Source organism: Acanthopagrus latus, chromosome 14 (genome assembly GCF_904848185.1).
Source record: "Acanthopagrus latus isolate v.2019 chromosome 14, fAcaLat1.1, whole genome shotgun sequence".
Lineage (NCBI taxonomy): Eukaryota > Metazoa > Chordata > Actinopteri > Spariformes > Sparidae > Acanthopagrus > Acanthopagrus latus.
The window spans coordinates 11,318,106-11,339,248 of record NC_051052.1 but is presented as its reverse complement, the minus strand read 5'-3'; the positions used below and the strand labels follow the sequence as shown (position 1 = coordinate 11,339,248).

At 43.4% G+C, this 21,143-nt stretch overlaps 1 protein-coding gene across 26 annotated transcripts in view; it reads right to left on the bottom strand.

Annotated features, from left to right (window-relative positions):
• Positions 1–21,143, bottom strand: part of grm8a (glutamate receptor, metabotropic 8a) — a 453,766-nt gene that overhangs the window by 270,375 nt on the left and 162,248 nt on the right. For all 26 annotated transcript variants that reach the window (XM_037121952.1, XM_037121956.1, XM_037121954.1 and 23 more), the window contains 3 exons: positions 19,837–19,972; positions 19,076–19,230; positions 16,641–16,778 (listed from right to left, as the gene is read on the bottom strand). In XM_037121952.1, coding sequence (XP_036977847.1) covers positions 16,641–16,778; positions 19,076–19,230; positions 19,837–19,972 — 429 coding nt within the window. The remainder of the gene's footprint in view (positions 1–16,640; positions 16,779–19,075; positions 19,231–19,836; positions 19,973–21,143) is intronic.

Here is a 21,143-nt window from a genome sequence, read left to right as displayed (position 1 = left end):
CCCCGCTGATATTTGGAAACTTTTCAACATCCTGCCGCAGAGAGAAAAGGGGACTTCAGTTCACAGTGCTTTCTTAATGCCGCGCTCACGGGGGCCGCAGGGTGCTGTACTGTCAGCACACAAACCTAAAAACACACATCAGAGGCGGGATGTCCAATTAAGGGTAACTCCAAATTAAACTATAACACTTTCAGTATCGCCCTGTGGAGAGCACAGCTGCCTTCCAAACGGCCTCAGAGTCAGGATGTCAGCAAGGGGAGTATTGATAGAGGGGTTTGCCTCGACCTTTTAAAACTGACCCATAAAAACGAGAATACTGATTGCAGTCATTATTCTGTAACCAGATTTGTGACCTTGTGACACGGAGCGCGTGTTTCCGAAACGAGGCGAATTTGTCCTCGTGCATCCGCACGTGCGCGTGCTTATACATCCATGCGAAGGAAAACTAAATGAACGACAGAAGCGTTTGTATTCTGAGCCGTAGTTCACGGGATAATGAGGACCTCTCCGCTGTCCTTACGAGATGTGAAATGACACGATGCATCATTAATCAGCATATCGCAAGACAATGCAATCTGTGCCCTGAGACAGTTAAACGACTGGCGCAGTCATGAGTTGTGCTAACTGGGAAAAAACACTACTCTCTCTGTTTCCTGGGATTGCGTCAGGTGTTGTAACCCAGAGCGCGGTGTGTGTGTGTGTGTGTGTGTGTGTGTGTGTGTGTGTGTGTTGGAGTGTGTGTGAGGAGTACAATACAATGCAGCTTTTATTGGATCTGTCTGGTCCATTGTCTGCAGCCAGTAACAGCCTGTCAAATCAATGAAGTGGCCCACAAAACGATTCATTTCATCTCTCTGCGCATGAAAAGGTGCAAAATAAAGACATTTTTGAGCCTTTAACACACGTGGCATGCTGTACAGTCTTGGTTTTTTATGTGTGTGAAAGAAGTGGAGGAGATACTGTAAACGGGAACACGGGCTGAGATGGAGGTGAAGGCACAGAGATGCTAAGAGACGGACTGACAGGATGTTTGTTCGTTAATATGCACCCCGTCTGTCTTGTACACATTACACTTTATTCCGTTTTTCTAGCCAGCAGCTGTTAAATTAAATTCAGCCTTTTTCTGCTCTGTGTTAATGACATCTGAGACCACAGGCAGCTCGGGGTTGGTTGGCTGCTCGGTAAGAAGGAAAAAAAAAATAAAGACTTGGAAAAACTCTGAGAGGCAGAAGCGGAGATGAAAAGTGACTTTCATGTCTCATAAAAGATCTGCTAACCCCCCCCCCCCCCCCGAAAAAAAAAAAAAATAACGCACGAGGACACAATCATCTCCATATCTGCCTCTGAGTCATTTTCATATAGTTTTTCTTTTTTTTTTGGGTTGATTATTTGTTCTCGGTGCGCGGGCATGTGAGGCCGGGGCGCTGTGATCTGTTTAACAGCAGGCACTCATCTTGGTTCTGCGTTAATAAGAAGCCACAGGCACGGCAGACGCTCCCGTTCGGAAAGTTGCCTCGTGATGAAAGTTTTCTTTGAAATTGAGATGATCCGCCATTTGTAGATCGCGACACCTGCTGATACAGACTGTATGGTTGAAGAGGATTTACACTTGAAAGCCCTTAGACGACAAAAGATAACAGTTTTGCAGTCGGGACCCAGCACTTTAAGGACATCTTTGAAGATGGGAGTCACGGCGGTAACGCTCATCATTACCATTATTCAAACTCGATATCGCATTGTGAAACAGACCTCTTCGAGTGCCTCTTCAACTGCACGAAGTACCATTTAAGTTGTCTAACGTGGCATTTCGACATCAGCGCAGAGGTGGTGCTGCCACTCACACCGGTGGAAACATCAGGATTAGCGGAGATAACAGCAACCCAAATATAACCTCAACAGTAGACGTGAGGAGCTGAAGTTAAACACAGAAAGCCCGGCGAATTCTAAAGTGACCTCCTGAAGAATTCATGAAACAGAAATGGTTATTCTTAGTCATTATTTGCCTTTTGAGGCGCAGCATGCTGGGTGCCGAGCTGATGGTTTTTAGGGACTGTTGGTGGAACAGATGTTAGACGATGGAGGAAATGCATCATGTTTAAATTGAAACAAAAGTCCGCTGAAGATGAATCCTTCTTTGTGCTATAATCAAACTGTCAGTTGTGTTCAATTATGAGTTTCTTCAAGGGTAAAACGCATCACTTTCTGCACATGTATCAATCTAACGATGATGTCTAAAATTGTACATACCTATTTTCAAATATTCCTCCAGTCACCGGTTCAGGCCTGTGTTGTATGAAAGCATGAAATAAAAATCCTCTTAGGCAGCAGTTTTCTTGAGTCTTTGTTGTGGGAGTTCTTCAAAGGTGTTCGAAACTTGAATGCACCGACATCCAAAGCTCCTGCTCACGCTTGTGTTAGCACACAACAACAGTGGCGCTTTGATAAATATGATGTGAACAAAATGTTCGCTGCCTCAAAGTTCTGAGTCTGTGCAGGTTGCTTTTTCAACCACAAGTGAAAGACGTTTTCATCACCTATCAGTTACTTCCCATTGTCTGTCACTCTGAATTTAAAGCAACATTATGGAACCACCTTACCATCATTTTGATGGTACAGTTGTCTTGTAATGGGGTGAATGGGGTCTCTATCACTTGTTTCTTGTAACTTCAGTGAGCGGCTAGGATCACAGCGTTACATACATGTTTACTTCAACATACACATTTTCATGACGTTGTTACAGACCTGGGATTTGTATTTAAGACAGTGGTGTTGCATTTTAAAAAACTCTAAATGCCGATTTCAAAATAATGCGGCTTTAATTAATATGCAAAAGCCTCATGAGGGTCCTTCAACCTAGACACACGTTACAGAACTTTTTCGAGGAAGGTGTTTCACAAAATAATTAAAATTATTCTTTATGGATCACAAAAACAAACAAACAAAATAAAAAAATAGAACATAACCGTGCTTTCTGTTTGCTAACATAACATTTACAACTACCTTACTGAATCTGTCACTTCTGTTGTTCAGACTCTCAATCTCCATTTTGATAGCCATTTGTGCTCGACATGCGACCTCTGACTGAAAAAGGTGAAGCGACGTAGAAAACAGGTCCTATCAGCCCCACTTCCCACACGACTCTATGTTGCTTACATTAGCAGGCAGGCCAGCTCAATTTATTTTTATTAAATAGTATTATTGAATTATTAAAATACCCTCTGCACGCGGCGTTCTTTCAAGTGGACAGACTGTTAAACCAAACTCAACAAAACACTGTCTTTTCTTCTTCAGTCATCATGATGTTGAAGTTGAAAACTTAAAGCCAGCCCCCATATATCTCCTGCCTCATATTGCAGGGCGGCTCAATGGCCACTAAAATATGTCCCTCGCTGCCTCGCTGTGTCTAATACAAACACAAACCAATACATCGAGGCGATGAGGTGAGGCTAATGCAGCGGCACTGACTGGCTAAGTGCCTTGATGGATGCCTTCATGGACCAGCGTGTGCTAGCCAGTATTTTTTTTACACTGGGAGTGATTGATGGCATCACGGCTGACAGACAGACTAATGATTTGGACAAGCTCCTTAATTAAACATCAATTAGGAACACACATTCAATTCCCTCCTTCTCCCCTCCCATCGCCGGAAAAAAAAAAGGCTCGTCTCTTTTTCGTTTTGCTTTTTTCCTCTGTTCTGTCAGGCAGGCTCACATACATATACACAGATATTTATTCCCCCCCCTTTCAGGATGCTGATGAGATGAATATGGGAATAATTAAGTGAGGAAATGTATTTATAAAGCTTGGATAACGTAAACTCAATTCAGATGGTTGTGAATAGATTTACATAAAGGTTGCTTAATTAACTCCTCTCTCATTTATCAAACATGTCTGAGAGACATCAGGGAGATGACAGGATAGGGAAAAAGCTGCCCACACACGCATCACAACTCAGACACTTATAAATCACTGTCATGACAAATCCAACATATGCAGCTATGTTAGTTTAAATCTGTTTTTTTGTTTATGTGTGATAACATAAGGCAAGAAAAAAGCAACACACCCGCCCACAAAAACCTGCACATACACACACACAGAGTGCAGAGTTTGCTTGTTATAACTATACTTGTCTGGCTCGGGGCTAGCTTCAGGGCTAATCTGCCAAGACAGAAATGAATAATCAATAGAATAGAATAGGAAATGAGCATCAGACAGAGATTTGGCTCTACATGATTTGACAAGAGAGCGCTGAAGCCAAGGCGTATGTCAATACGCCGCCGCACAAATAGCAGCCATCGGATTGAAGACTGTGTGTATTTCTGCTTGTTCCATAATTTGCGCTTAAGTTTTGTGTGTGTGAAACAAAAGAAGGTCAATGCCAAAAAATCACTTACATATCATTCAGCTGGTGAGTATGTATGCGCGTAGAGGCAAGGCTAAAAAGGTCAAAATGTGAAAAAAATAATAATAATAATAAATGCATCTGCCAAAAACTTGAATTTCATTAGGCAGAAAATGTTTGTCTGAAAGATGAAAATCTATTCTTACAGCTTGAGTCTTATTTCTGTAGTTATGGACATAAGCTCTTTAAGTTTCAGCATCTAAACCACTTTTTTTTTTTCAGGTAAACACCACTTACCAACAAGTGTTGGTAACCGTTGAGCGCACAACTACAGCAAGTGCATTGAGTTGAACTGGGAAGTTGGTCTGGAGATTTTGATGGATGTTTGAGCACTGACCTCCACGTCTGCCTTCACTTTCTCTTCCAAATACGTTTTGGGCGTTTGTTTAAAAGGCAACTCGGCTCCCCTGATATCTTGTTTCTGCTGACCTCCAGCGGTTTGACCTCAAAGCACTGATGTGAAAGACAGACTGTGCCAGTACACCGTGGCACCCCTCGTGACTGTGGTAACGGCTGCATGCAGTCAGTGTAGAAAAAATGACTTGAAACATTCATCCACAGAGTGCACCGAACACTGGGGTTAAGTTACTGGAACGAAACCTTTCATCATCAGATCGCTTGTTTTGCTGCTAGTGTGAGCAGCTGTAGCTCAGGAGGTAGGGCTACTCAGTCGCTGATCAAGGAACTATCACTGGGGTGCTTTGTTAATGAAGCGCTGTATCACTCCTGATGAGCAGGTCGGCCCATGCGTGGCAACCTCTGCCATCAGTTTATGAATAAATGAGTTCAAATGTAACCTTCTTTCTAACATTATATGTTTCACAATGTAATGAACCAGGCCCTATCCATGCTTGGAAACGTTGACTGAAGCTTTCCAGGATTCCCCTTTCACATCCAATCATGGTACTATCACCTGTTGCCAATTGGGCAGTACTTGTTATTATTCTGCAAATACAATTTCTAAAAAACCCTTCTCTATTAAACCAGCTGTCTCAACAAATAACTCTCTGAAATAACTCTCCTTCAAGAACCATTTTGCAGACAAGCCATTTTTGGTTCCAGTTGGCACCTTTATTGTTCTGCGTGTATTGCGTTGAGAGAAAACATTAAAGAGATTGTCTTTATGGTGTTCCATACGTCGAGCAAGACCTGCAAACCATCACAATTTGTTCTAGATAACTTCCCCAATTTTCAGTCAGGGTTGTCGAAACGATGGCAACAACTACAATAGAGGCGTCATGACACTGAATTACGGACCGTCTAATTGTCACGCTGACATGTCTGGGTTATTTACTGTCTGAACTGATCTCTCGTTGAACCCGGCCTAACCCTCGCCGCCCTCAGACCTCCCGTTGGACAGCAGCATGAATCTTTTCTGCTTTATAAAGAGCGATTGGCTGCGGAGCACCACTTTTCATGAATAATGTGATGCCGCAGACGTATGTGGCTAATATATATTTCATCCCTATATTATTACTGGTATATATTACTGCTGATAGTACACAGAGCTATTATAAATTATTCATTAGTCATTATTCATATTATGCTGAATCACTGTCCTGGCACCATTCAGCTATAGGCTCCCCAGCTCTCTCCCTCTCTCTCTTTCTCTCTGCCTTCAACTTTTTTTTTTAATTTCCTTTTGTCAGTCCGTTCTTCTCTCAATCTCTCTCCTACACAGCTTTCACACGAGCAAATAAACAAGAATTTTTCGTTTTGTGCCGCTGAGGGACCATTTTCTATCAGCAGGCCTCCCTGTATTTCTCTCCCGAGCAAAATATATACACACAAACACACCTGCCAAAAAAAAAAAAAGGGGAGAGATGGAACAAAAAGCGACAGAGAAAGTGCTCGATAACGTTAGGGGAGAGAGGATAGGGTAGAAAATTGAATCAAACGAGACAGAGGGATGGGTGGTGAGAAAAAAAGAACACCTAAACAAGAGTGGGAATGAGAGATGATAAATAGATGGTGAGTTTGTGGATGGGGGGTTAGTGGGAAACAAATACAACAACAGAGGAGAGGGAGGGAGGAGGTGGAGGTATGCAGCTGAAGAGAGGACGAACCGTAAAATCACATTAGCAGAGCAGCACTTGTTCTCCTTAGCCGGCAACAACCTGCCACCGCATACAGAAATATGTGTGTGTGTGTGTGTGTGTGTGTGTGTGTGGATACATTTGTTGTTTCGCTTCACATGCTTTCATTGAATCCATACATTTAAAGCCCTTGCACATGAGACGAGGGGTGAAAAAAAAGGGAAGAAACACCAGCGGTAAATGAGGTTCTGGGCCGTGGACCGGTAATAAACAAGCCCCCTGTTGCTTAGACAGATCAGCTGAACCGCTGAACTGTTTATTATGATTAACATTGCATTTCTCTAATTTCTGTTTTTTTATTTCCACAAGTTGCAAGCTGCGTCGTAGTGTTTCGTTGGCCAGTATTACAGGTAGGAAATCTCCGGTATATTATGGCAAACACACTGTACATCTGTGTTGTTTCAGTGCGTCTGCCTTATTTAATTTGTGTGCTTGAGCAGTCTCATGCCTGTATCCATTTCCAGGTGTGTATCAGTGGGCCACAGCGAGCAGTAGCTCACCTGGACCTGCTGACATGGATTACCCTGTGTGAGTGTGTATGGGTGTGTGTGTGTGGGATGATGACAGATGGGGCATCTCGACGCCGACGCTTTCAAGCGCACAGTCGTGCCTTTGACGGCGTGCACGTCCACACGGATGAAGTGCCGTGGGCGCACGTCATATACATGCATCCCCCGTACGTATCAATCAGCATTGAGTCGCTCACATGCACATATGTGCCATCGAAGAGAGCACTTAGATAACCATGCTCTCCACAGAGAGATGAGAAGGGATCATTCCGCTGCTGCTTAATGACACTTCATCTCACCTATACTCAAAATGTAATGGCCGCCATGAGTCACAGAGCAAGGTGTTCCCGGCCCCCGCGATCCGTCTGTCTGCGCCGTGTCTGTCTCTAATTGTCCATCTGTGTTCGCCTCCATCCGTCAAGTCTGTTCGGCCCTGAAGCCGTTTCACATGGGAAGGGAACAGTTTACCCAGCCTGCGAGCCTAATAACCCTCCTTCCCCGTCGACCTCATTAGGGTACGGTCTATTTGCGGAGAGCGAACATGCGTTTGCACGCGGTGAGGGTGGGGTGGGGGTGGTGCCGGCGCTAAGTCAGGATATAATTAACTCCTGGAATTGTAGCGTCTCACGCCGACACATCCGCGCACACATCGCTGGATTTTTGCATAAAAAAAAAAAAAAAAAAAAAATCTTTTACCAAGTAAGAAAAACATCCTCATGTTCAGAAAGCATCAAACTATCACCCATTAGCCTTTACAAGATAATTTCCCCATTAATAACACTCTGTAAAGTATTAATATTTTATGTTAAACTAGGGAAATGTAAAGCTCTATATGTGTGTGTGTGTGTGTGTGTGTGTGTGTGTGTGTGTGTGTAAGCATTTGATAATCTTCTGTTTGCCCATGAAGTTACAGCGCAACCTTCATTAGGCGGCTGTGGAGGGAAACCGTGGTCTCATGGTAATCTCGCTAATCAGGAGAAGTAGACCAGAGAGCTTAAATTATTCGGAGAGGATTTTCACTTGCAGTTTGCACCCCCTTCATGAGTCCTTTATAGATTCTTTATCACCTGGAAGACCGCTTTAATGTCCCGTCGCGAATGGCAAAACACTTTTCCTGCGAGTCTGACCTAATTTTCTGGGACGCAGTGTTTGTTTCTGACCTGGGCTCGATTTTTGCTTTAACTTCAGCAAACATCATCCAGGCAATGTCATGTAGGCATCGAAAGTTCCCACTCTTAAAAGGTGCAATGTGTATTTTAGGGAAATACTCATTCTGTTTATATGTAGCGGACCCTGCCACCTTTCTAGGTTCAACCAGTGTTCTGGCGACCTTATTTTCTTCTGAGAGCAGCTTGTTCATTCAGTATCAGAATTGCTTCTCCCAAACTACACGGTGCCCATTTGAGTGTACTGTAATCCAAAGTGATTCTGCATCGCTTGGTCGCTCTTCACTGCCTGTACACCCGCACCGTGTACCCCCACCCCCCATTCAGTCGGGTGAAAAGACCTCTGACCGAGTGTTATTGGACACACCAAACCTTGCATTCAGCACTGGATTCACTCATAATAAGCGACACGAGCGCACACTGTACGGCCGCCTGAAATACACAATATCACAAACAGCACTGCGAATAGCTCTTCCAAGATATCTAGCCCATCAGCCCGGAGTAAAAGTGCACTTTGTTTACAGAACAGGCTTTTTTATTTGCCACGTTCGGCCGATGAGGTTCTGTGACCATGTGGGCAGACTGTGACTGAGCTCTCATCGCTGGGAGTGATTGAGAGGGAGGGGGACAGAGAAAGAGATATTTTAAAGATATGATAGTTAAAGAATAGCTAAAAATGACCTACGTTTGGCATTTGTTGCATTATATGGTTTGCACTCCCCGATCAAATTCCTTCTTGTTCCTTCTTGCTCCATTGTTCATTGTTAGAATGTATAAAATACAATTTAAAAGTTAATGCTGGGTAATATATTGATAGTATATGTGCTATCTGGCCTCTTCTGGTTTTAAAGGCTGCACTAAAGTTAAAAAATTACCTTACTTACCAGATTGTTCCACTTGTTCTAATTATTGCTTTTATCCGTATTATTGATCATTACCACTCAAAGATTTCATATAAGTGCCGGTAGCGCTGTTTTCCACTCAGCTGGACAGAATTCGTCCTGGTGTACCTTGAGATGGGTGACTGTACTGTGTATATACATTAATTAATTGTATTCATTAGTTACTGTGTGCGAGCACATCCAGTCACTCAGGGCGACTTTGAGATGACAAACTTTTATTCATCCAGCTGAAAGGAGACCTGACTTATCATCATAACAACCACCTGACACTTCACATCTGTTTTTTTTTTCATTCTGACAGAATCCTCTATGCCTGCAACATTGAAGCATCATTATTTGTTTGGCTTTTGACACCATGGGATTACGTGCATCTCTCTACTTCATCTTCCTCTTCTTCTTCTCCCTCTCTCTTTCATTCTCTCCACCTTTATGTGCAGAACTTTGTCAAGGCCTGTCACAGCTTATGAATTTGAGATTTGGCCTGGAAACCATCAAACCGACTTGGCAACAGTGACAGTCATCATGAGGCATTAGATAAAAAAAATTGTGATGTTTCATTTTTAGCCGAGTCCTAGCCTTTATGAAGATTTAAAAATACTGGGATATAGATCATACTAAAAGTTTTCTTTCTAAATTGCTAAATGCTTAGCTTTTTCGACTTTGAACACATTGCCCAAGTTCTGCTGTCAGTAATTATACCGCGCTTTGCCAAATACCGTATCTTCATATGCTCCCATATTTGACAGAGCAGGGGGAAATGTCAGGCCGCGAGTAAGAGTTGCAGGACGAGAGAAAGTCGCACAGAGAAGAAAAGTTGAATGAAGACTGACAGTCTGCAAAGCAAAGAAAGATCACAAAGGCCAGGAAAAGGGAAGATAAAATATTGCCGCGCTTCCCTCGAGAGCGACACAACCCACACAGGAGGAAAGACAAAGAGGAGTAAAAAAAGGCAACGGTGTAACAACCTTGTTTCCTGCTCGCTCTGCACTTTAATTCCTGTGTGTGTACCTGAGGCTTATAGCTCCTGTCACAACCAATGTTATTCACTGGTGGAATAGATCTATTGATGGGCCCGGGCGGGGAAGTGTGTGGACAGAATGTGTGTGTGTGTGTGTGTGTGTGTGTGTGTGTGTGTGTGTGTGTGTGTGAGTATGAACGTGCCTTTCATGCTTGGTCTCTGCTCTTTTGTGTGTGTGTGTGTGTGTGTGTGTGTGTGTGTGTGTGTGTGTGTGTGTGTGTGTGTGTGTGTGTGTGTGTGATGTCTGGCCAGGTGAGTTTGAGAGCGGGGAAAAATCAGTTCCACAGAGCAAGGATCTGATGATTTCAGTGAGTCTACTTTTTGAGTTTCTTGTGTTAAAGGGATAGTTTGTGTTTTTTGAAGTGGGGTTCCCTACCGTAATCACCGATCAGCGCGGACTCAGTTTGGAGAAGCAGAGAGCTGCTCCAGCCCAGACACTCTGCTTTGTACTACAGTGAACGGGGTCCAGATGCAAAGTGAATTTCAACCACCTAAGTCAAGGCCCACCTAAAAAAATCTATATCAGTTCAAATGTACGTTGTATAGAGAAAATTCACACCGCTTTACACTGCTGTCAGAGCGCCCTATCTTTTGGCACTACATTTTCTCAACCGTAGAACCTCCGTATCACCTATCCGTGCCAAAAGAAAGGGCGGTCTGACGGTGCTCAGCCAAACCATCCTCTTAGTTTGCGCCACGGTTTAGGTTTTTTGTTTAGTTGATTAGTTTTTTTTTTGTTTTGTTTTTAGTTGTTGTTGGTCCTGAGGACCAAAATAAAACAGGTGTCACGTTTTATCTCCACTTCCTGTCTTAGTACTTTTCCCCAAACTTTTGACTGCCCGGTTAGTTTTACCTGTCTCTTATTAGTCTTCTCTCACATGTGTTTTTGTGTGTCTTTCTGTCTCCCTTTGACAGTTCATCAGTTTCCTCCACGTCTGTCCTTTGTTCTCTGTTCTTCGGTCCTGTTTTCGCACCACCAGTTCCTGCCTGCGTTCCCAGCGCCTCATTGGTCTGTACTTTATTTAGTCTTGTGCTTCATTATTTGTTATCGGATTTGCCCCTGCCTGCTGCTGTTTTGTTCTTCGGATCACAGCTTTGCTTTATTCAAGCTCTCTTTTTTGTTTCTGCCTCGGTGTTTTTGCATTTTTTTGCCAAACTGAACACTTTGCCTGATAATGGATGAAACAGGTCCCGAGGAGAAAAGACATGCTTCCAGATTTCACTGGACTTGGTGCCAGGCCTTACACTTAGCGACATTTGCCTCCTGCATCACTTGTTTGACTCACTGAAGACTGCTCCTGATTTTTTTTTTACTTCCTCCTCTCGTTTTGGAAAGTCTGTCTGGCAATAATGGCTCCTGAGAACACACACACACACACACTGTCAGTATGTTTGAACTTGAAGAGTTACTTTTCTGATGCCAATTGTAGATCTTGACTTTTGATTGCTTTTTGTAGATTTTTAGGCTGTTCTTTTTGTTTTGTTTTCAAAATATGCTTCGCTGTGAGTGGAAAGAGTCCACTTTACTTCTGTATCCTTGTATTCATTTAATAAATCTGTGATGTTGGGTCAAATGGCCTAGCCATTTGCCGGTATTCCAGAAAAAAATCTTCATTTTCACATCCTGGTGTTGGCAATGCTAATGGGGATCTGATAAAGAATCACAGAGTGGCGAGAACCAGTCAGAGTGTGGATCCCCAACTGTGTTTGTGTATGATATATTGACTCCCATCTGTCCTCTGGGACATTTAAGTCTTCTCTTTACTCCATCATGCAGAGCATGATGGGATTAGAGGCACATTTTCCCGTGAACTGGAAGGATGTGGAAAATTGCAGCTCCGTCACCAATGGCACCCAAGATCGGTCAATCATTCGATTCATTTATATTTCAGCCTTCATCTGTTTACTGCCATTTCACTCCAATTAGGCGCCTCCTGCTCTGATCTGTTGGACTGATCCGAGCGAAATCTAATTCCACCAGCCGTCACAGTGAACCGTATTTCATATTTTTCAGTTCAGTCAAATGGATCTATCTAAAAGACAGGATGTGTGCGTGTGAGCAAAGACAGAGCTTGCAACATGTATACTTGCATGTACCTGCGTCCCGCTAGAAACGAGGCCAGTGGGACTTGCGGATCCCGTTAATTAAACAGAGCCTGTGCACTCGTCCGCGGTCGTGTCTGCGGCCACCAGGCATGTCAGCCTGTGCGATCATTGTAAGTGTGCATGTCGGCTTATCTGTGATGTGGCGTCTGCTTCAGTCAGCTTCCCCCCTCAGGCATCAGTTTTACCTGACTGCACGCTTTCAACAGAGCAGATTTTATTTCAGCATCTGAGCTGTCCGGGCTGATGTGCTTATGGGCATATCAGCCACGCCTGAGAGAAAAAAAAGGCTTTTTACTTCACTCAGAAGTTTCTTGGATTTCCCTTTTTTTCTCCCTTGTGTGTTTGCTGTTCTTTTTCATGAAATAACAAAGGATGAAGGTTGAGGTAATGTACTGTAAATAAATTATTAGGATGAATTTGCTGGACTGGAGAACAGATGTCTAGAGCAGCAAGAACTGTTTTTTTTTTTTTTTTTTTTTTAAAACACAACACAAAATCCCTCTGAAAGATATCTTATGACAACTACAATGCTGTATGTGTGTTTTTACTTTCCACCGAACATTTCCATAAAATATTCACAAGCTTCGCATTGTTCGCTTTGCACTCACAATCAAGTCAGGACGATATCATGCAGGCAGGACTGAAAGACAGACGCAAAGCAGCTGCATGAGTCACGTCGAGGGAGAAAAGCCTCAGTTGACGCCGAGTGATGAAACAGCGACGTGCTCGCCGGCATCTAACAAAACCAAACCATTCCTCAAAACTGTGAGACGCGATTTCTGACATTTAGAAGTTCGTTTTTGTTATCAGTTGAAACAATTCAAACAGAACATTTTTTTTCCACTGCCTGAAATGGCAGCTAGCAATCTTTGTGCAGAAACGCATTTACAGCGTGTGATAAAAAATATTATGTCACACTGATACAGGGGAAAAGGCTCATATTATGTTCTGATAAAATGTTGACTCAATTTTTTAAATCAAAGATTGCTCATGCTGCTCAAAATGTTCAGTACTCCTTGAAAACTTTTTTTTGCCAATACAGCAGATGTTCAGATTTACATGAGAGCCATGTTTGTTTGGAGAGCATTATAATTTAAAAGAAGAAGATAAAAAATGATATTATGTAATAGCATATCAGTCATGAGGGCAATTTATATCATTTATGAGTGCTTTAGTTTTGATATGTTCAGTAAATTCTACTGATAATATTGGTATTTAATGACATAATTAAGACTTTTTACTTGTGATACCTTCTCCACAAGTTATTTTGGAAGTCGGGCAAAGTCTTAATTATTCACCTTAAAGGGTGATTCTGCCAGTTTTACAAATTATGATGCATTTGCAGTTCTTAGAGTATACCTACATATGTGAATAAAGTAGCATAAAGCCTTTCGTGGCTCCAAAGGAAGCTGCATGTAATCCAATAAATTGCCTCCAGTGATATCATACAATTGACTAAGTTGCATAGTGGGTAATGTAGGCGAAAGATTTTGAAAAGGAAGGAGAATGTGTGAAATAAAAAAGTTAGTATCTATCAAGATAAGCTGCCCGCGATGTGTCCAACAATGGTGTGCAATGCTAGACCAGTGGACTGCTTTTCATCATTTGGCAGCTTCATTACCCACAATCCAATTCAACCACTGAGTGACATCACTGGAGGCAGTTTATCAGACTAGGTGCTGCTTCCTCTGGAGCCATGAAAGACTTTATACTACTTGTTTTTTACTCATAAAGTGTAGTACTCCCCAAACACACAAACCCTGTAAACACAGTTTAATGTGTAAAATTGGTGGAGTTGCCCTTTAAGAGGCCTTTCCACAGCTCTGGTATCAATAGCAGACTACTGTTTTAATTAGTTGTTGTTTTTTTGAGAGGTCAGAGTATGTTGTTTTCAAGCTCCGGTCACATTTGGCGCAGATTCATAAAGTTTCCACTCTCATTTCCGTCTCCTAGCCTCAATCTGACGCATCTCACTGGCTTGTCCTCTCTCATTTGTTATTTTTCCTCCATTATTCACGTATTTCATGAGAATTTCTTTGTCTCTCCGTTTTCTAATTTGTACTGCCGAAACGACATTTCACTCCCTCTTCCTGTTCATTCGCTTTTTTGCACGTCTCAACGCCGTCTCCCTTTCTGTTTGTCTCTCCCACTCAAGCCAATCACATGCAATAATCACACCCATTTCCACATTCTCCCATCAGCTGTGTCACCGCGGCGACCTTGAGCAGCAGGCTGCTGATTGGCTTCTGTGTTGATGATTCGGAGGTCAGGAACCCCCGCCACTTGGAATTAATGGACTCTGTCGCACGACTACAGAGACCCCCTTGACAAATACACGCCCACGTACACAGATGCCACGGCCAGTAATAGGCGGTCAATAGGAGTCGCAGCCCTTACAAACCTAATTATGTGAAGTAATGGTGGGCATCACCCGGGGAATACTCACAGTGACACACATGTACATACAGGCTCAGTCGCAGCAGCGTAGGGGTCACATGGAACCCATTCCCAGGGTTTTACGTTTGTGATCACGGACATACACGCAGGTGGCGTCCATCGGCATCGCTAACCCCGCGCACTAAGTGTGCCATCTTTTAGCGTAGCCGCCGGCAGGTGTGTGACTGTGAGAGTGCACACACAGCCCTATCTAGATCGCGTGCACACAGGAGACACGAGGGTTACACATTGGCAGCGGCGCTTGGCCTTGTGTAAAATAACAAGCTGCCAGCATTTCGACACGGCTGCAAAACACAGGTCAGAGCGTGCATTTGACAAGCACACACACACACATATACACAGAGGAGACTAAATTACCGTATTCACAAGGACAGATTCCGACAATTATCTAATTTCCCTTTTAGCTCAGAGAACACAAACAATTGTTCTTGTTGAGCTGTATGGTTCCCCAGAGCCCAGCAGCAACTGTGATCTGTGCTTTTAAGGTACTTATTACAGACAGCACTGCCCTCTGCAATATATATTTTAATTAAACTCTCTTGCATGTCCCTGTTGACCAATCTCCACAGCCAGGATTGTTCCAATGAGCCCTAACCCCCCCACCCCCCACCCGGTGCAGATTTTTGTGAGCTGGCCTAATTGGTAAAGGGCCAGACAGACGGGCTGCTTCCAGAGTGAACTAGTTTCTCTGGTGACTTCAATATTGTGACAAGTGAGAGCTGCGGAGAGACATAAAAAGAACCACAATAGTTTTTTGGGGGGGAGTATCTTAAGCTGGATGCCGCATTGATTAGCATTTCGGCTGGTCCTTGTTTTGCAAGGAAAGAAGAGGGCAGATGCGAGCAGTGGTGGGAGATGTGTTTAGATCCTTAACTTAAGTAAGAGAACTAATACCACAATGCAAAAGTGCATTTGATTCGCATTCTCATTTACATTTTCTCTGTATACATTCTCTTTTGGGTAAAAGTAGGTTAGTATAATCAGCAAGATGTGCTCTTTCTTTAGTCTTTCTTCAGTTAGATAGTCTTTTACACTTATATCTGATGTTTCATGGATGAATATCACTGCTGCGGTAATGTGAGTGTTGCATTTCACTGCTGCACGTGTTAAGGTTGAGTTCATCATTACATGCGGGCATACTGCCACAGATTTCCCAAATTCTAGTTCACAAGGCTTCTGATTTGATTCTATTCAACATAAACTTGGTAGTCAGCGGCAGTTTTCCTAAGAACTAAAAGAGATTCTGAGGGAACAGCTTCTGCAGACTATACAAGGAACCCTGTAAACTGGTGCGTTGTTAGAGATATTGTTCACATCATAGATTAAGTGGTTTTCATTCTAATTGAGGGAAATTGTGTTTCTTCCTCAGCCCAGTTGAGTGACATTTGGCATTCCCTGTAGATGTACATATTTTTTTGTTATTTCTTTTTTTTTTTTTTTTTTTTATGTAGGTCAGGGTTGGTTCATAAGCATTTTACTGCCAGTATCGCCACAAAGTAATGACAGATCTAGGTGTATGTATTTCAACAAAAGAAAATAAGAAATGAAATCTTTCAGAGCCCTTTAGGGATTTACTCGCCAAATGAAAAACCTACCCCATTTTGTGTTTGGAAGATGTCAATTTAGACAAATTTAGATTTAGATAAAGCAGTACTTCAGTACAGTACTTGAGTAAATGTACTTCACAACGTCCACATCTGGGATCTTGTTAATGCGGTGCATGGATGAGAGAGAACCAATTAGAACTGACCACCTGCCAGATCTGTTCGTGGGTAGAACTTACAACCCTCTCAACATCTGCGGAGTTAGAACACTTTCTCTCAAACTGGCAAAATGATTTGTTGCAGCCTCTGTCACAGGTGTAAAAAACTCTAGCTGGAAGCATTTCTCTCTCCTTCTTTTTTTTTTTTTTTTTTTTTGCCTGTACTCTCCAAACAAAGTAGACCCTAATTACCGTTTTGGAAAAATAAGTGCAGACTCTTACCTGTGCATTTCTTCAGGCTGCCGGGCCGTTTACCGTGCATCCCCAGCTTACAGTTGAAGTTCTCTTCCCAGAACTCCGCGAACCAAACATTTCTTCTGTTGTTGGACAGCGAGCGGCTACGGAAATACCGATCAAACGCTGTTTAAAAAAAGACAGAATAGGCAGTTAGAAGTTAGAAGTTAGATACAGTGAGTGAAGAGAGGCTTGTGTTTGTTTCCCTCTTTGAAACTGCACCGAATACATCTATCCGTCCACAAAGACGACTGAGCCAGCGTCATTCTGATTAGGCGGGCTTCATATCAACGGAGGCCGCCTGCATTTAAATAAATGAGGTGTTCATGACGCCGTAATACGTTCTGACTCACAAAGGCGCGTGTTATGAATAGCCTGTGCATCCAAAGTATGACTGAAAAGCCATTTTCTGTGGAGCCATCCAGTGTTGGGAGCTCCTATCAAATACTGGAGCTGATACAGCAGGGAGAGCAAACATTTTAGAATGAGCTTTCACGGGCTGCGTTGGCAAGTTGTCCGATTTAATAAGTGTGTGGGGGGGGACAGAGAAACGGGGGAAGAGCACATTTCTCCACTCACAGAAATGGAAATGCCTGTCAGAGAATGGCAGGCTGAGATGAAGAGATGGGCGAGAGAAAAGAGAAATGAGGGAGACAAGAACACTCCTTGTAGTTGTACACTACTTAGTTCATACCAGAATTAATTGGGGAAAACAGCTTTTTGCTTTGTTGTCTGTGAGAAAAAGATAGCAAGACTCTGAATTCCTCAGAAGACATCCTCTGTCCTCAAGTTGCCTCACGTCTGTCCCTGGAAGACTGCGAGGAACCATTAAACTTCCCTAATAAAGAGAAGGTGTCATTTCCAACACCCCTGCCGCTGCAGTTTAGGGGCGATACAGTGCACATGAAGCAACGACAGAGGGTGGGAGGAATCACCGGGGACTATCAGACCGACTTGGACAGCCTGTGCCATGCCTGATTTGCTGTAAAAGCCGACAAGAGCTGCCTCGATTAATCTCCTCTGCTGTCAGTGAAACTGCCCCTCCGTGCACCTGTGTGGCTCAGTGAGAGGCTGCTGGGAACGCTGGCTTCACCCGCTGTGCAGCTCAACAGGTTGTAGACGTCGACTGGGATCCCTCGCTCCTCACTGCGTTCACAGATGACGATGTAAGCATTTGCAGTACTTTGGGATTCTTTAAACACCGAAAGGTAAAGGGATCTATTTCCAGTGAGTGGGTAATAATTCAGATTAGTGACATTTATGGGAAAAAATACACTTATTTGATTCACTGTGTTAGATATGAAAGATATGAAGATCGATGAGGTTAAGGTTAGGACTTATCCGTCTCAGGCTGCAAGGAGCCTTGGTGTCAGGGGTTAGGTTTCTGGTATCAGGGCTGAACACTGGTGGCTGGTTCAGGCCCATCCTCCATCCAGGACATTGCTAACCATCCACCCCGGCTGATCCACCATGCCCCACATGCTGCTCCCTCACTAGAAGGTGGGCCCAGCTGCCGCTCATAAAGCTCTATATTCTCCTGGTACTGGTGCTTTGGTTTGGCATCTGGGGTTGGATGCCAGTCCAAAGCGCCAGTATCCAACTATTTATGTCTCTCCAGGACTTTTTTTTTTTTTTTTTACCAAAGAGATAGCAGCACTTACAGGTAAGATTAGGCTTTTGCATATGTTTTTGTGTATTTTCAGATTTTACTCCAGTCCACCACAGAGTTGAAACGAAACAAATCTAACTAAACATTGTCATTGTCACAAAGGCCTGCTGCATTATTTCTGGATTATATTGCATGAAATTGTTAGGTGGCTAATGATACCTATGATACATTGGTAATTACATACACAGCCTCCATTACTCCTCTGCTGGTTCCATCACACACAACTCTGTCAAAGCTGATTTAAACTTCGGCATAGGCTCTCTCTCCCTCACTTAAGGTCTATATCTCGTCGCCTTTGTGTCCCTCCAGGAGTCAATTATCTAATAGGGAGCTCTGACAGAGAGCAAATGAGGGTATCCTCCATGGCCTAATGGCAAAAACTTGTTGCCCGCTGGGATCAAGAGTATGGGAACACGAGTGTGTTTCACATTCTGTTTCTAGTCTGTCGCCCTGTCCCCTTAATTTGATCTATTAGACTTGGAGCACAAACGCAAACACACACACACACACACACACACACACGCACACACACCTTCTGCTTCCTTTCATTTGTCGTGCAGCCAGGTGGGTGAAAAGAGTCACAGAGCGGAAAAAAAAAATCTCTGGGATTTATCACAACTCTTTTAAAAGATCCCTGTTTAGTTGCCGATGTGGTAGGACATAAAAAAACACAGAATCATTGTATCTATTTCCTTCACACACACACACACACACACACACACACACACACACACACACACACACACTCTCTTACCATCCACAGATGCTCGTTTGGGAAGAATGGTGATGGCTCCCTCGGCCACTCTCTCCTGGCCAACCACGGGAGAGATTTTGGAACCCCAGCTGTCCGAGCCCACCCACAGGAAGTGACCCGTCTGGTTGTTCCTTTTAGCTGCGTCGAGAACTCGTCTGGCGGAGGAAAGACCGGAGAGATTTAACCGTTATTGTAGCCCAGGAAAGAACAACAAAAATAGTGTTAAGTGTCTCTGGCTGGATCCCATTGATCCATATAAACAGTTCAGTAGGATTTTCTAATGAGAATGATTTCAATCGGAAATCGTCCCCGTTATCACAGCGAGCGATGCCTGTGAGCTAGTTCAGCAGGACAACTTGAGCTACATGTCTCACTTTTTCTCCCAACTCCCTTTGGCTGTCAACACCACTGCTGCCCTGAGTTGGGTGGTTTGCTGCATGTGTTTTTTTTTTGTTTTGTTTTGTTTTTCAGCCCTACCATCACCTCAGCGTCCACCTGCAGGATCTATCAGGGGGGATTTAAGGTGTCTCGCTCTTCACTCCCCAATATCTCTGTGCAAACATACCTCCGGGGAGTGATGAGTTGGAGCCTAGATGCCAAAGTCTAACCATGTTTTTGCTGCTATTATAAACATGTCGAGCTGCACTGAATTGCTGCATGTTTCAAGTTGTCAGAATGTGCAGAATGTCTCTTTGGTAATAAAAGCGGAAAAACTCCAGAGCAGCGGCAGCGGGGGACTTGTTTGAGTGCGCGGCACGTACCGTATGTCGTCCTCATTAGCGAACATGATGATGGCCCTGGCATTGGAGGTCTCCAGCAGGCGTCTGATGATCTTGTCAAACTCCCCTGGCCTGGGCTCCCTGGGGATCTTCAAGGACTGGGCAATACACACACCACCTGGGACAGAAAGAGCAACACAGAATGCATTAACTGTTTTTACGTCGCTGATTTGCATCCCTTCATTTCGTATTCATCGCTCATGTTTAGTCGCTCTCCCTTTGGCCTATACCCAGTTCATAAAGCTGTGTTTTACACTCCCTTTGGTGCGTGGAAGTGGTGTGGGTTTCACACTTCCAAAAGCCTCAACACCGTGAGATAAAAATGAGAATAAAGGGATGGTTTGGCGTGACAGCAGCAGCCAGTGTTGATATTCAATTTTTTGAAAAATCCAAACCCCAGGATATGTTGTTACTAGCCAACTGATTTGGGGGGATGCCAAGACTCCGCAGCAACAAGCAATAACTCCAGTATTATTCAAAATATATGAGTTCACATATATAGTCGCCATGTAAAACATTCATGCCAAAACACAGGTTATGAAATAAGAGTGAGAGAGTTGCATGAGATGAGGTATATGGGGAGAAAAGAAAAAGAGGGAAGAAGAAGCACTGGAGCGGGCGGGGGAACTACAAAGAGGTAAGGAAGATAACATTAGAGAATGTGTGAAAAGGAAATTCTGATGAAGGTGTGAGAGGAAAAACCCAGGAAAAAAAAAAAAAATGAAGCTGCCTCATGACTTAAAATATCATCACCGTGCACAGTGTGAGGATCAGGAAATGTCCTCTACCCACTTGTTCCTTTCCTGTCCTCCAGGATGACAACCATAGCAATCACAGCCATATTAGTCACTCCACTCAATATGCGATAATGAGGAAGCTCTCTCTCTCTCTCTCTCTCTCTCTCTCTCTCACACACACACACACACAAATACACACACACACCCACGCAAATGATTCATGCTTAATCCTGGAAACATGGGGACAAAAAATATGTAATAGTTTTTGAATGACTTTCAAAACAAAATGAGCGCCCACGTTTGCAGCCACACACTCAACTGCACTCCAACATCCCATACTGCTTTGCACTAATCCCACCTTTTAATTTAAGCTCTGTCCTGTTAATTAGGACTGCTTCATCAGATCAGTAGGCCAGCCCAAGGTGTAAAGGTGTATGTACGTGTTTCTTATGATTCACTGTCAGACATTAAAGCTGCTGTTACAATAAGACTGAGTGTATCTATTTATCTATGTATCTGTGTGTGTGTGTGTGTGTGTGTGTGTGTGTGTGT